The 11,840-nt window shown below is 40.3% G+C and overlaps 6 protein-coding genes across 6 annotated transcripts; 4 read left to right on the top strand and 2 right to left on the bottom strand.

The window, feature by feature from the left end:
• Nucleotides 1-45: 45 nt before the first annotated feature.
• On the bottom strand, nucleotides 46-3,129 carry OGAPODRAFT_16252 (uncharacterized protein). Its single transcript, XM_018354292.1, has one exon. The coding sequence runs from the start codon at nucleotides 3,001-3,003 to the stop codon at nucleotides 58-60; it is 2,946 nt and encodes a 981-aa protein (XP_018211589.1). The 5' UTR covers nucleotides 3,004-3,129; the 3' UTR covers nucleotides 46-57.
• A 139-nt stretch (nucleotides 3,130-3,268) lies between these two features.
• On the top strand, nucleotides 3,269-5,107 carry OGAPODRAFT_16251 (uncharacterized protein). The gene has a single exon (XM_018354291.1). The coding sequence runs from the start codon at nucleotides 3,515-3,517 to the stop codon at nucleotides 5,015-5,017; it is 1,503 nt and encodes a 500-aa protein (XP_018211588.1). The 5' UTR covers nucleotides 3,269-3,514; the 3' UTR covers nucleotides 5,018-5,107.
• A 326-nt stretch (nucleotides 5,108-5,433) lies between these two features.
• On the top strand, nucleotides 5,434-7,569 carry OGAPODRAFT_16250 (uncharacterized protein). The gene has a single exon (XM_018354290.1). The coding sequence runs from the start codon at nucleotides 5,542-5,544 to the stop codon at nucleotides 7,369-7,371; it is 1,830 nt and encodes a 609-aa protein (XP_018211587.1). The 5' UTR covers nucleotides 5,434-5,541; the 3' UTR covers nucleotides 7,372-7,569.
• Nucleotides 7,570-7,697: 128 nt separating this feature from the next.
• OGAPODRAFT_16249 (uncharacterized protein) lies at nucleotides 7,698-9,614 on the top strand. Its single transcript, XM_018354289.1, has one exon. The coding sequence runs from the start codon at nucleotides 7,792-7,794 to the stop codon at nucleotides 9,559-9,561; it is 1,770 nt and encodes a 589-aa protein (XP_018211586.1). The 5' UTR covers nucleotides 7,698-7,791; the 3' UTR covers nucleotides 9,562-9,614.
• Nucleotides 9,615-9,691: 77 nt separating this feature from the next.
• Nucleotides 9,692-10,557, top strand: OGAPODRAFT_12662 (uncharacterized protein; the record flags this gene model as incomplete). Its single annotated transcript, XM_018353328.1, has 2 exons — nucleotides 9,692-10,389; nucleotides 10,536-10,557. 2 exons carry the CDS (start codon nucleotides 9,692-9,694, stop codon nucleotides 10,555-10,557), a joined length of 720 nt encoding a protein of 239 aa, XP_018211585.1.
• On the bottom strand, nucleotides 9,729-11,836 carry OGAPODRAFT_16248 (uncharacterized protein). Its single transcript, XM_018354288.1, has one exon. It carries the CDS (start codon nucleotides 11,780-11,782, stop codon nucleotides 10,667-10,669), a length of 1,116 nt encoding a protein of 371 aa, XP_018211584.1. The 5' UTR covers nucleotides 11,783-11,836; the 3' UTR covers nucleotides 9,729-10,666.
• Nucleotides 11,837-11,840: the final 4 nt, after the last annotated feature.

The following is an 11,840-nucleotide window of genomic DNA, read 5'->3' as shown; positions in this document are numbered from 1 at the left end:
AAACGAGAAAAAACTTTTAAAAAATAATTATACATTGTCTTCCGGGTAACTAGTAGATCAGCTTTCAAAGTTGAACACTAATTCAGTGTCTGCACTTGTCCTCCATATTCGAGTCTTCACCGTAATTAGAGTCATGCGAGGGTCCAGTTTCTGACCCTTACACCATAATTCAATTTTCTTGTCCTGCAATGATTCCGGTAGCTTTTCTTTGACAAACTCACACACTCTTGCAATTCGTAATTGTTGATAAGCATTTAGGCGGTGTGAATCAAAACCTTCCAGACTTTCAGCTTTAATCGACGGATGGGGAACAAGTGAGAACACAATTTTTGGAGTTTCTTTGACAGTGGCGTAACCAAATAGCAAGTATTTGAGAGCCCATAAAGGCATAATCTTCTCCAGTGCTTTATAGTTACTCGCAATTTCTGATTTTCGGAAACTAAACAAAGCTTTTGTTTCGGTCTTTCCCTTTTCGCTTATGACTATAAGAACATCATTGGACTGGGTAACTTCAGGGTTATGATCAACATCAATTTTCGGCTTAAGTTGACCTGAAGCAACATAATTTTGCAATTCACTGTAGCTGCTAACATTAGTCAATATGTCTGCCTGTGTCAACTTTTTGGGTTGTTCAGCGGAAGAAGCCTCATTATTCGAGGGGAGAGTCGTGCTAGGAGAAGCAGTTTTGACCTTGCTGAAGAACTTCCGTTTTGACTTTTCCTTGTCCGCTTCGGATGACTTCTCACCAATGGAGTCATTGACACTTGCCAGGGAAACCAGATTTTCTTTGTTAATGACTTTCGTTAAAACATTCGATGAACTCGTGGAAACGCGTCTAATAGTAGCCTGATTGCCAGAGAAACTTGCACTTCTCGTCCTGAGAGAATCTCTCTCATAATCAGCAAAACCAAGAAATAAGGATTTCAGTACCATCTTTCCAACATTCACCTTTGTCGATTCTGGTTCCATGTTTTCATCATAGTCAAACCTGAAATTCTTATATTCCATCTCAAATTCGTCTAAGTAGATATCGCAGCTAGCATAATTTGATTCCTCCATAGTGATCACCAATTTCCCAGCTTTTGCATGAGCGCTACACCACATCGGAAGAGATTCCATAGTTTGGATACTTTGAATAAATTCATCAAATAGTGTATCAATGTCCATTTGTGCCCCTTTGTTATCATGATCAAAAAAGTGTATCTCTCTTTTAAGCGAGCAATCCACGACATCAAAAATGTACATCTTGCCACCATCATCCAGAGCGGCCACATGTCGGCGATTATTCAGCATTCGGCATTTGATGATTCCATGTTCTCCACGCAAAACCTCAATCGGCTTGGAATTGTAAGGAACAACAGAAACGTATCCATCAGGTAGTTTTTGAAAAAGGATGTCTAAAGGTTTTTTGTCAAACTTATTCCTTATTGTATTGTGAATTGAATCCTCGTAATCATCACTGATAATGAATTCGAAGCTTGGACCCCCGTTTAGATTGACAAAATATGATTGGCGTCCATCATCCAATTCTGATTCGCTTTCCGAATCGTTCGTAGTAATATTTCTCAAACCACTTGCAGCGGATAAAGGGCCCCCAACTTCAAAGGTGGGCCTGTGTAATTTCATTTGTGATTTCAAAGCATCATCAATATAATCCAAATTTTCACTTGATAGTTGACTAGCTATGTCAAGGTTTTCCGCACGGGTGGTTTCGAGTGAGTTTCGACTCGTTATATTCAACATCGACAGATTTTTGTTGAGCTTGATGCCTTGATAGAGCAGGAATTTGTCTGTCTTAGGAATAACCCAATTAGTAATGAACCCTAAATCATTATTGGCGCTAGATGCCCATATAGAACTGCTAGAGCCTGTAATACTGAGAACTCCTGCTTTATTATATTGTCCATTTCTGTTCGAATTGAGTACAGAATGGGAATTCAAATCTGCAAGTGCGGTGGCTATGCCAAGATTTTGATTCATTCTAGAATTCAAGTAATCCTCGTTGAAAATATCAAAGTCGCATAGGTTGGACGATCGCAAATCCGTTTTGATTAGAAGGCCGTTCTTGTCACCTGAATAGAAAATATCAAAATCTGATTGCTCTTCGGGCACATAAAGCGACCAAACAGACGATTCATGTATATCTAGATTCCTCATTATCCTGTTTGTCCTTAAGTCCCATAGCTTTATCGTCGCGTCAGATGACCCTGAAAGTATTCCACGTTCTTTCAGGCATATACTGCGAACGGCATCTGTATGACCAATAAATGATCTTACTGGTTTTTTCATACTCCGTTTGTCAAACAAGTAAATAATATGCGAAGGACCCCCAGAAACTATCAAATTTCCGTGACAACCAAGTGCATACACAGATCTGTTCTCTTCTGTCGCCGTGAAAGATGCAGTTTCTTCTTGTTTCTCTATATCCCAAAGTCTTATCGATCTATCAAGACCTCCCGATACAAGCTCTTTTCGATTGAAATTCATTGACTTGACATAGTCATTGTGAAACCCAACAGTTGAAATAACATTTGTCTCATAATTCCAAATTTTCACTGCTGAATCATGCGAACAAGATGCCACTAAAGAAGTTTGTGGAAGGACACACATATCAGTAATCCAATCTAGGTGCATCTGAGCCGACTTTATTGCTCTGTAACAGGATTTTCGAGGCCTCACGTATTCCATTCCCCGGCGAATACTTTCCTCGAGAGATAAGATGACTGGTTCGTTGCTCAAATTATTTTTAATGAAGCATTTGACTTCGGATGCGGTGAGGTCCAGTTGATCAAAGTCGTCGTGATCTGCATCTAATTCCAGCTCTTCAGAGGGAGAATGCATCAAAATCATGCCATCTCTTCCACCCGAAAACATAACCTCTCTGTCCAGGTCGTATTCAAGTGAGTTTACACCCAAAGAATGCGTACGATAAGTATTCGAGTCGATGACCGCTGTGTCTAAAATGTAGCTGATAGTGTATTTGGAATCCTTGAGTGAATTCATTGCAAACCTTGGTAAAGCTTTAACTTTTTTTACACATAAGTTCTCTCAAAGTTGACTGGATTGCGCACGTCGTCTCTAGCTAGGTCGATTGAAAGTCGCGAACGTCAATTAGAAATATAACATGCATCCAACCTTACAAGCAAATACATCAATCAACAACTTTTCAATATTTTATTGCCACCCCGCCTAGTAACTTTTTCAGTATGTCGTGGGCAGCTTCAAGTGCAGCAAAAAAAAAACCGAGCCTTTCCGATAATTTTTGAGGTGACACAGAACGATCTCCCATAATCTACGTTCTTATTGATAGTGAACCTGATCGGGTTATCAATTATCGCAGATATCTAATAGTTCCCGAGGCTCTGAAATACTCATTACCAGTTGGACTATTCCTTAGCATAGGTGGCGAAGCATCAAGAAGCACCCACAAACATTAGTACTTTACTTTGTTCGCGATCGCAGACTTCTGAGTTTCCTTAACTACAAAAGTATAGAGGCTTGAGCTTAGGTGATAATGGGCAATACACCAGCTAAAGAAACACGTTCTCCATCGGGATCATTTTCAAAAGACAATGTAGCATCGCCAAAATCTTTGGTCGGCTTGTCTAAAAGAAAGAAAGAGAAAGATAGGGAAAAACGAAGACAAAAGGAACAGCATATGCTGGATCTAATAGTTCGCTATCAAGAGAATGTAGATGGAGGCTATTTAGCACCATATGGAAACTATAAAGATGGTCTGAATTATAAAACAGATGTTGTTCGAGAATTAATAATTGAGAGAAAACTAGCACCATTTTATACACCACTGGAAGATTTTGACGAAAACTGGACAGATAGTGAACTTCTAAGTCGCCTCAAGCGTCTTAAGTTGCATGCACCAACAAGTGAATCATTTTTAGATGAGGATGAAGATCCAGATGATCATAAAATACACCAAAGTGCTAGTTCCATGCGAAGAAAAGAACATAAGGCATTCAAACGTCATCTTTCCGAGATGGCAGTAAAGTTCCAGCGTGATGCAGAGTCTCGATTTACTAGAGATAAATCAGTCAGTGAAAGCGGAATCAAATCTTATCCGAATATCCCCTCAGACGACCTTCTGTTGACGCTTTACCGGAATGCTGTTGAGTGTCCCATATGTTTTCTTTATTACCCTCCGAACCTCAATTTGTCGAGATGTTGTGTTCAGCCAATATGCACGGAATGTTTCGTTCAATTGAAACGCTTAGATCCGCATCCGCCTCACGACGAGGGAGCTGCGCCTAATAGTTCGAGTGATTCGGAGAAAATTGCTGAAGAGCTTATAAGCGAGCCAGTGAATTGTCCATTTTGTGCAATGTCTGATTTTGGCGTGACTTACTCGCCGCCTAATCTATGGACTGGTATCGGCGGACGACCGCCGAGAGATTTCAATTTTGCACCACAAGTGATTCACGAAGATCCCGAAACCAACCAGGGTCCAAGTCGTTCTCGCGAGTATCAAAGGAAAACTTCTCTTAACTATGCGATGACGAAATCTCACTCTGCATCAGGCACTCCGCCCAAAAAGCCTGTTATATTCTCGGAGCACAGGACGAACCAAGGTCAAAAGAGTTTTGACGACTCAGTGTCCATAAATTCTAAGAATAGTGATAATAGTTCTCAAACCCAGAATGTTGCAGGTTTTGATCCTGCACGGAGAAGAAGAGGTTCTTTGCCTGCGACGGCGCCTGGAGTAATAACAGTGGACCTCATCCATCCTGATTGGGAACAAAAATTACTGAATGCGAAGTCAAAGCTGGCAAGGAGATCTGCTGCTGCAACTGCTTTGCATGCGTCATCTTTAATCTATGACCGAGATGAATCTCAGCATACGTATTCGAGCAGGTTCGAAAGGTCGTATCGGAGAAGCGACAGCTCTAATGTGAATGATCACAATAGTCATACAAGCGTTGAGGAAAGAATGATAGAGGCAGCTCTCAAGTTGTCATTGCTTGACGAAGAAGAAAGAAAGTTGAAAGAGCGTTTGAAGAGATAAGGGCCAATTTATGTTTGATGCGTTTTCGAGAATGAAGCTACGATATAACATTTGTTTAATTAACTATTTATGAAATCGAATTTTGTACACTATTTTCTGTTTCATACTTCGTGATTGATTATTATTGGGTCAGGACAACCAAATAAGGAGGACCCAAGCACCACCATATCCCTAGATCTATACCCTTGATACGCGCCTCAATTCCCGCAGTTATTGGATGGCGCTCATTTGTGGACCTCGTTTTAGCCATCTTTGTCCTTGAAAAAATAATGGCATGATGATGTAATAAATATTGCTCTATGCTCACTACCATAGTAAAGCTTCGGTTATAATCAATCATAAAAAGTAATTTACAACTTTTTAACAAATTTTTGGTCTCTTAGAAACTTTTCTTGACAGCCTATACTTGTTATTACAAACTGCTGCTGGGTTTCTTGCTGTATTCACACTTTTACTTTCAGCTAAAAGCCGTTAGTTTTTTTGAATTAAAACTTTGAGATCTAGCAAGCGTTGGTCAATGGAAAATGGAATCGAATTCAATATGGGACATATACATGTCAGCCAAAAATATATTGCCACTTTATCCTAGAATAGAAAACAGAAATTTGAGGGAAGAGAACATCAAAATACAACAGAGGCTTAATGCCAAGCCAGGTGATAAAATCCAAAGTCAGATTAACGGAACTGCCCTTACCCCAAGTTCAAACTCACATGTTTCGTCTTCACCTATCGCAATGAAGAATGATAGAAGCTACAGTGGCAAGCAAGAGCTTACAAAGAATGCCCTCGGAGAAGAATTTTCATCCGATAGCAACATGAGTTGTTCTAATTTGATAACACCACCAAGTGACCTTCAAACGAGCGTTCAGCCTGCAACTTCTTCTCCAGCAACGAATTCAAATTTTGTCACACCTATATCCATGTCTGAAAGCCCCAAAGGTGTGCAGAATAAAAAGACGAGGGAGCTGAATGATATGTTACAACTGAATTTAGATGATTTGTTGGACCTTAGAAACGACAGAACACTTTTTTGTGATCATGATCCTGAACTATTCAAAAAGTACTCTGGTACACTTTCGAACAGTCTAAACCAGTTCAAGTCATCCCCGTCCGTTTCATCGCAAAATATGACCGTTTTTTCTCAAAAGCCAGAAGGTTTTGGAAGAAACTCTTTTGATTCAAAATCACAATCTTCGAATGCTGAATGGGATAATTCAACTTCTTTAGCATCCAAGCCTAAAGATATCAGCGTGATGAAACAGGCAACCAGTAGTCGACAAACTCATTCAGATAGATTTTCTGTCACTCCTCCATCGAAGCCTCTCTCCAAGTGTTTTAATTGTGGGACTACTAAAACCCCTCTTTGGCGGAGAGACTCCCAGGGCAATACTCTTTGTAACGCTTGTGGCTTATTTCAAAAGCTTCACGGGACCATGAGACCCTTATCACTTAAAACGGACATCATAAAGAAGCGAAATTCGAAGCGGCAATCCTTTAGCCAAATTCAACAGGGATCTATATTCAACAAGCAATTTGGTATTAGTCCTTCGACAACGACAACTCAACAAAAAGTTGCTTTTCAAGGTAGTCCACAAACGCTGACCAATTCTGAGATGTTTGGGGCACTTCAAGCAAACACACCTCAAGCAAGCATTCACCCTAGTTTGATTGCCAATCAAAATGTAATCTTGTCTCAGAACCACGTTGACTCATCGAGCTATATCCAGAGGCCAAATATGGATTCTTCATACGACACTCAAAATATCCCTTATTTTGGATCACAACCTGGGCACATTTATCATTCAGCAGGAAATAAACATACAGTTCCTTCAGTGAACAACAGTCGATCAAGAAATGTCCCAATTCTTCCTAAACCGTCCAACAGATTTCCGCAATCACTTTCGAATCCGAATACTCCACTAGCTACCACTCCTATTGCTTCTCACTCTCCAACAAGTTTCTCTCCGACAAATTCAGGATCGCTTCTTTACTCTGTCAATCATTCTCAGCCTCAAGACATACCACGATTCAAGAGGCTCAAATCCAGGAGTTGTTTGTCTGCTATGTCTGATGCATCATCTCCTCCTACGGCCCCCATGCTTTCTAACTTTTCATCCCGACAAGGTTCTATGCCCAACAACCTCTATCAAGACATGCAAGCCAAACGAGGGATTGTTAGTCAGGAATCATTTACTGATGATACTTCAGTCCGCTTGAATTCTGTGGTTGATGGTGATATGAACTTTGGGAGATCCAAATATTACAAACACGCGTCTTATGACCCGTCTATCGTCGACACTAAAGATGAAAGTTGCACGTTCAAAGATCTCGATTGGTTGAAGTTTGATGTTTAAAAGTCAGCCAATGTTTTTGATACAGAATTTAATGGGTATATATCGCTTTTTTCAACTTGAAGACCTGGTCTTTTGGAGTGGGCACTCAAGACAGTCTTGATTCTCATCGCGCTTTGAGTCTTGCTGCAGTTCTTGCTTTGTCCATGAATCCTCCTCTCTCGTTTCTGTAATAGATACGGATAATCTGATTTGAGTCCTTCTCTATTTTTAGAGTTAAATGTTTAAATTCTCTCTTTTAAACTGGCCTCTGGGCTTTTTTAATTATCGATCCATAAACTTGAATTGTGACACTTTTTCTAATTTTTTTTTTTGTTGGTTTGGAGAGCATTGACATTAAAAGAGGTGTTTGAAAGCTCTAATAACTGAAAGTCTCACCAGGTTGATGATAACTGCTCTCCACGACTGATTAAATCTCTTGAGATGTTCCAAAATACATTTGGCCTAAATGCAAGCAACACGGGAAATCAGCATAGTAGTTCGAATTTGTCACAATCAAATTCTGACTGGACCCAAAACAATGGAATACTCGTGGAAATTACGGGTTGGACAAATGCTGATGAAAAGGATCTGTCGTCCTTCATTCATAGGAAAACGAAAATCAATATTAGGATCATCCAAGCAGATCGTAAAACCGGCATATTAAAAGCGTCGGTGAAAACAGATGGAGATGCGAACACTTTGAGCAAGTGCAATGGGATCCGATTTGCAGGCAATATTCTAAGAGTAAAAATTCTCTCTTCGCCGGGGACTACATCGGCTGCAGGGGGGAATAGCACTGTGGCATTAATCAAATCTGCTCTTTCTTCAAGGTATGACTCTACATCTAAATTACTTAATTTAGATGGCATACGCAATGATGTTAACCCTGAGCTGCGTGGAGTTCTCACAAATTCTCAAACTGCATCCAAGTTCTTTTTAGCAATGCTGAAAATCGCTCTCCAGGAACAATATAAAATTGACTCGTTGAATCTATCCAACAATAATTTAGGAAACAACTCTAGAGATCTCATCGAAATGGCAGCTTCTTTACCAGATTTGCAAAACTTGGCATTATCGAATAACAACATCACCAAGCTTGACGCCCTAGAAAAATTGAAGAATAAGTTGCCTCGCTTACGGGAGCTTTGGATAACAGGTAACCCGGTAGATAATCCTACATCGACTGGTGAGATCATCAAAATTTTTCCCCGTCTTACCATACTCAATGGGTTACCTGTGAGAGACGAAAATAAACTCACAAAATTGCTTTCTTTTCCTATTCCGAATCAGAGTTCGTTTTTTGAATCGTCAGATTTGCAAAGAATCTCAATAGAGTTCACAACGACTTACCTCAGGTTATGGGATAATGATCGCACTAGCCTAATTAGCCTATTTACTCCAGAGTCTCAGTTTTCGTATCATTTCGACACTACTCAAATTGTGGATGCTCCTAACGCCTCCATTGATCCTAAGGTGCCTAGGATGCCACATTCCGTCGCCAGCTCTTGGGGCTCATATATCTCCAATTCCAGGAATCTGATGCGAGTTTCCGGATTGAGGCCCCGGATGTCCAAAGTATTCAAAGGTGGAGAGCAAATTATCCAAGCCTTTCGATCGCTACCTGGATCAAAGCATGAACTTGAAGAAAATCCACAAAATTATTCCATTGAGGTTGTTTCAGTGCCCACTTTAAATGCCATGCAAATATCGATTCATGGTGGGTTTAAAGAAGTTTCGCCTCCAGTCACTACTGGTAAAGACTCTTATTCTAGGCAGGGGAATCGATTTGGAACTCCCAGTGCAAGTTCTCGCACTTCTTTGGAAACACGCTCTTTCGATAGGTCACTTATGGTAATAGCTGGTCCCAATGGATCTTATGTTGTGGCTTCTGACATGCTATTGCTCAAGCCATTTTCAGGTTTAGGAGCTTGGTGCCCGAGACTTTCTCTCGACTCAATTCCATCTTTTTCGAGTCCCTCGAACGGACAAGTTGTAACAAATGCCGTGAATCCAATTTCAATTCCGTCAAACATCGCGGCGAACTTGAACATCACACAGCAACAACTTTTATGCAAAATTATGACCGAAACTAACTTGGTTCTGCAATACTCTTTATTACTTTGTGAGCAAAGTAACTGGGATTACGAAACTGCTTTGATGAACTTCCAAAATTCCAGATCTCAAATTCCAAGGGAAGCTTTTCATTCATAGATGATTAATATATTTCTTCCCAAATTGTACATAACAAAATTCAGTAAGTAAAAATAAGCGCAGATTTTAACTCACTCATTTTGGTAAACACTTCAATTTGACTTCAAGAAATCATTGAACGCAATGACTGATGAGCGCACCTGATTTTTACTCAGAAGAAATTGTGCCGGCTGAAGAGCCTGAAATTCTAGAAACCTCAAATCCAGTATGCTTCGATGAATCCTTGTCGTCGTCTGAATTGATTCACCCATGCGTGTCGTCAGGTATTACGCCTTATACGCCTAATCAAGAAGATTTGTCAGAACTTGAAAGTCGGTTACGGTTCAGACAGTTAGAGCAATCCGACGGATGTACGCCAAACACCCTTATTGACTCCGAATTACTTGTTGATGAATTCTTGAACAAGTTACGCGAACGTGTTATCTTGTCAAAATCAGAAAGTGAATTACAAGAGTGGACTTCAATCACTGAAACTCTGAAAGAAAAGAGTCGATTGCTTCGCAATTCATATGCGACAAGGCATAATAAGGTGAACCATGATGAGCTTGAACTAAATTTAAATGCCGATTCAGAGACCGTTTCAAAAATTCTTTTATTATTGGAAAAAGTGGAAATGCTGGAAAACTTGACAGGAACTGAATGCAGGCCCATTGAAAGTGGTAGTGTTCAGTTGCAACTTAATGCTCTGACTCAGAAAATTGAGTTTCTGATGGCGTGCATGTCCCAGCAGAGCAAGAATTTGCCTACCAAATTAGCCAGTGCTGATAGCTTGCTCTCGAATGAGAAAGAGAGTTCTCTGCTTCAGAAGATCGAATACCTGTATGATAGGTATGCATCATTGCGCGTACCCAACTTGGAGAAAGTCAACACTAAATTAAAATCAATTGGTTTAATGGCAACTTCAATTGCTCCTTCAAGCGACTTTCTCAATAACATACACAGCGAATTCAGTGCGATGCGACGACAAATTACAGACTTGGAAAACAAACTTTCTGATTTTGAGGCGCACATGGCCGACAACCGCAAAATGATTTGGGAAAACCAATCTCAAGTGGATACGTGGATCAAAAACCTAGAAAAAAAGTTACACAATTGATTCTAGGTTTCATTTTGTAACTATCGTTACCACGTCCTGATCGTGGACTAAATGGTTCAAACCACACTTTTGGGGAGCCACTCCGAATTTGGAAGATGACCCCCAAACCAAAGCGTACTTAAAATTGTCTTTTAAGTCCTTGTGGATTGAATTGCAAACATCTTCGATTGTCGACTGATTGCGGACAACGAGTGGTTCCGCAAAATCAGGTCTTTCGTTCTTTCGCTTTGTGTACAGTCTCAACAGATCTAAACGGTACCATATTTCTTCTACCACATCATCAATCGAAAGCTCCATCTCACAAGACATCACTGTGGTATTAGGCTCGCGTGCAATTCTATCCACTTCCTCCAGCGAAACGGCATCAATCTTGTTGTAGACGTAAAGACAAGGTATGTAAACCACGTGCTTCTCATTGATCACATCAATCAAATCGTCTACAGTGGCATCTTTATCTTTCAATGTTACATCCGCGTTGTGTATTCTGTATTCCTTTAGTATGGAGGACACAAGCTTTTCATCTAAGTAAGATGGAGGGTTTAACGAAATCAGCTTTATACCACCGGACTGCTTGTATTTTATCACGATGTCAGGCTTACTCCTGTTCAATCTGATTCCAATGGCTTCAAGTTCTTTTTCTAGGTTCTCACGCTGATCTGGGCCTTTAGTTGCATCAAGGACCATCAAAATTAAATCTGCTGTCTTCGCGGTTGCAACAACTTGTCTTCCTCTGCCTTTTCCCTCGCTGGCTCCTTTGATTATTCCAGGCAAGTCGACAATTTGAATTTCAGCTCCTTCATAACGTAAAACACCAGGAACAGAAGTCAAGGTGGTGAATTCGTATGCCGCGGCCGCAGACTGAGTTTTTGTAACTTTGGACAAAAAAGACGATTTTCCCACAGATGGATAGCCAATCAAGCAGACTCGAGCATCTCCACTCTTGCTAACCTCGAATCCTTGACCTTTACTTCCCTGGTTGGAGGAACTATCTGGATCCAAAAGCATTCTTCGATATTTTGCTAGTTTTCCTTTCAAAAGTCCTAAGTGGTACTCTGTGGCCTTATTTTTTTGAGTTCTCGACATTTCATCTTGAATTTCCTTGATCTTTTCCGATATATTCACCATTTTGTATAGTAGCTGAAAGTTTAAGGCTCAGTGAATATCAAAAATTATTTGCACATGA

The sequence above is a fragment of the Ogataea polymorpha genome (assembly GCF_001664045.1).
Source record: "Ogataea polymorpha strain NCYC 495 leu1.1 chromosome Unknown OGAPOscaffold_3, whole genome shotgun sequence".
Lineage (NCBI taxonomy): Eukaryota > Fungi > Ascomycota > Pichiomycetes > Pichiales > Pichiaceae > Ogataea > Ogataea polymorpha.
Note: the sequence above shows the minus strand (reverse complement) of the source record. Positions and strands in the feature narration are given on the sequence as shown.

Coding starts and splice junctions, on each gene's coding strand:
- OGAPODRAFT_16251 (XM_018354291.1), top strand. CDS start 3,515: ATGGGCAATACACCAGCTAAAGAAACACGTTCTCCATCGGGATCATTT.
- OGAPODRAFT_16250 (XM_018354290.1), top strand. CDS start 5,542: ATGGAATCGAATTCAATATGGGACATATACATGTCAGCCAAAAATATA.
- OGAPODRAFT_16249 (XM_018354289.1), top strand. CDS start 7,792: ATGTTCCAAAATACATTTGGCCTAAATGCAAGCAACACGGGAAATCAG.
- OGAPODRAFT_16252 (XM_018354292.1), bottom strand. CDS start 3,003: ATGAATTCACTCAAGGATTCCAAATACACTATCAGCTACATTTTAGAC.
- OGAPODRAFT_16248 (XM_018354288.1), bottom strand. CDS start 11,782: ATGGTGAATATATCGGAAAAGATCAAGGAAATTCAAGATGAAATGTCG.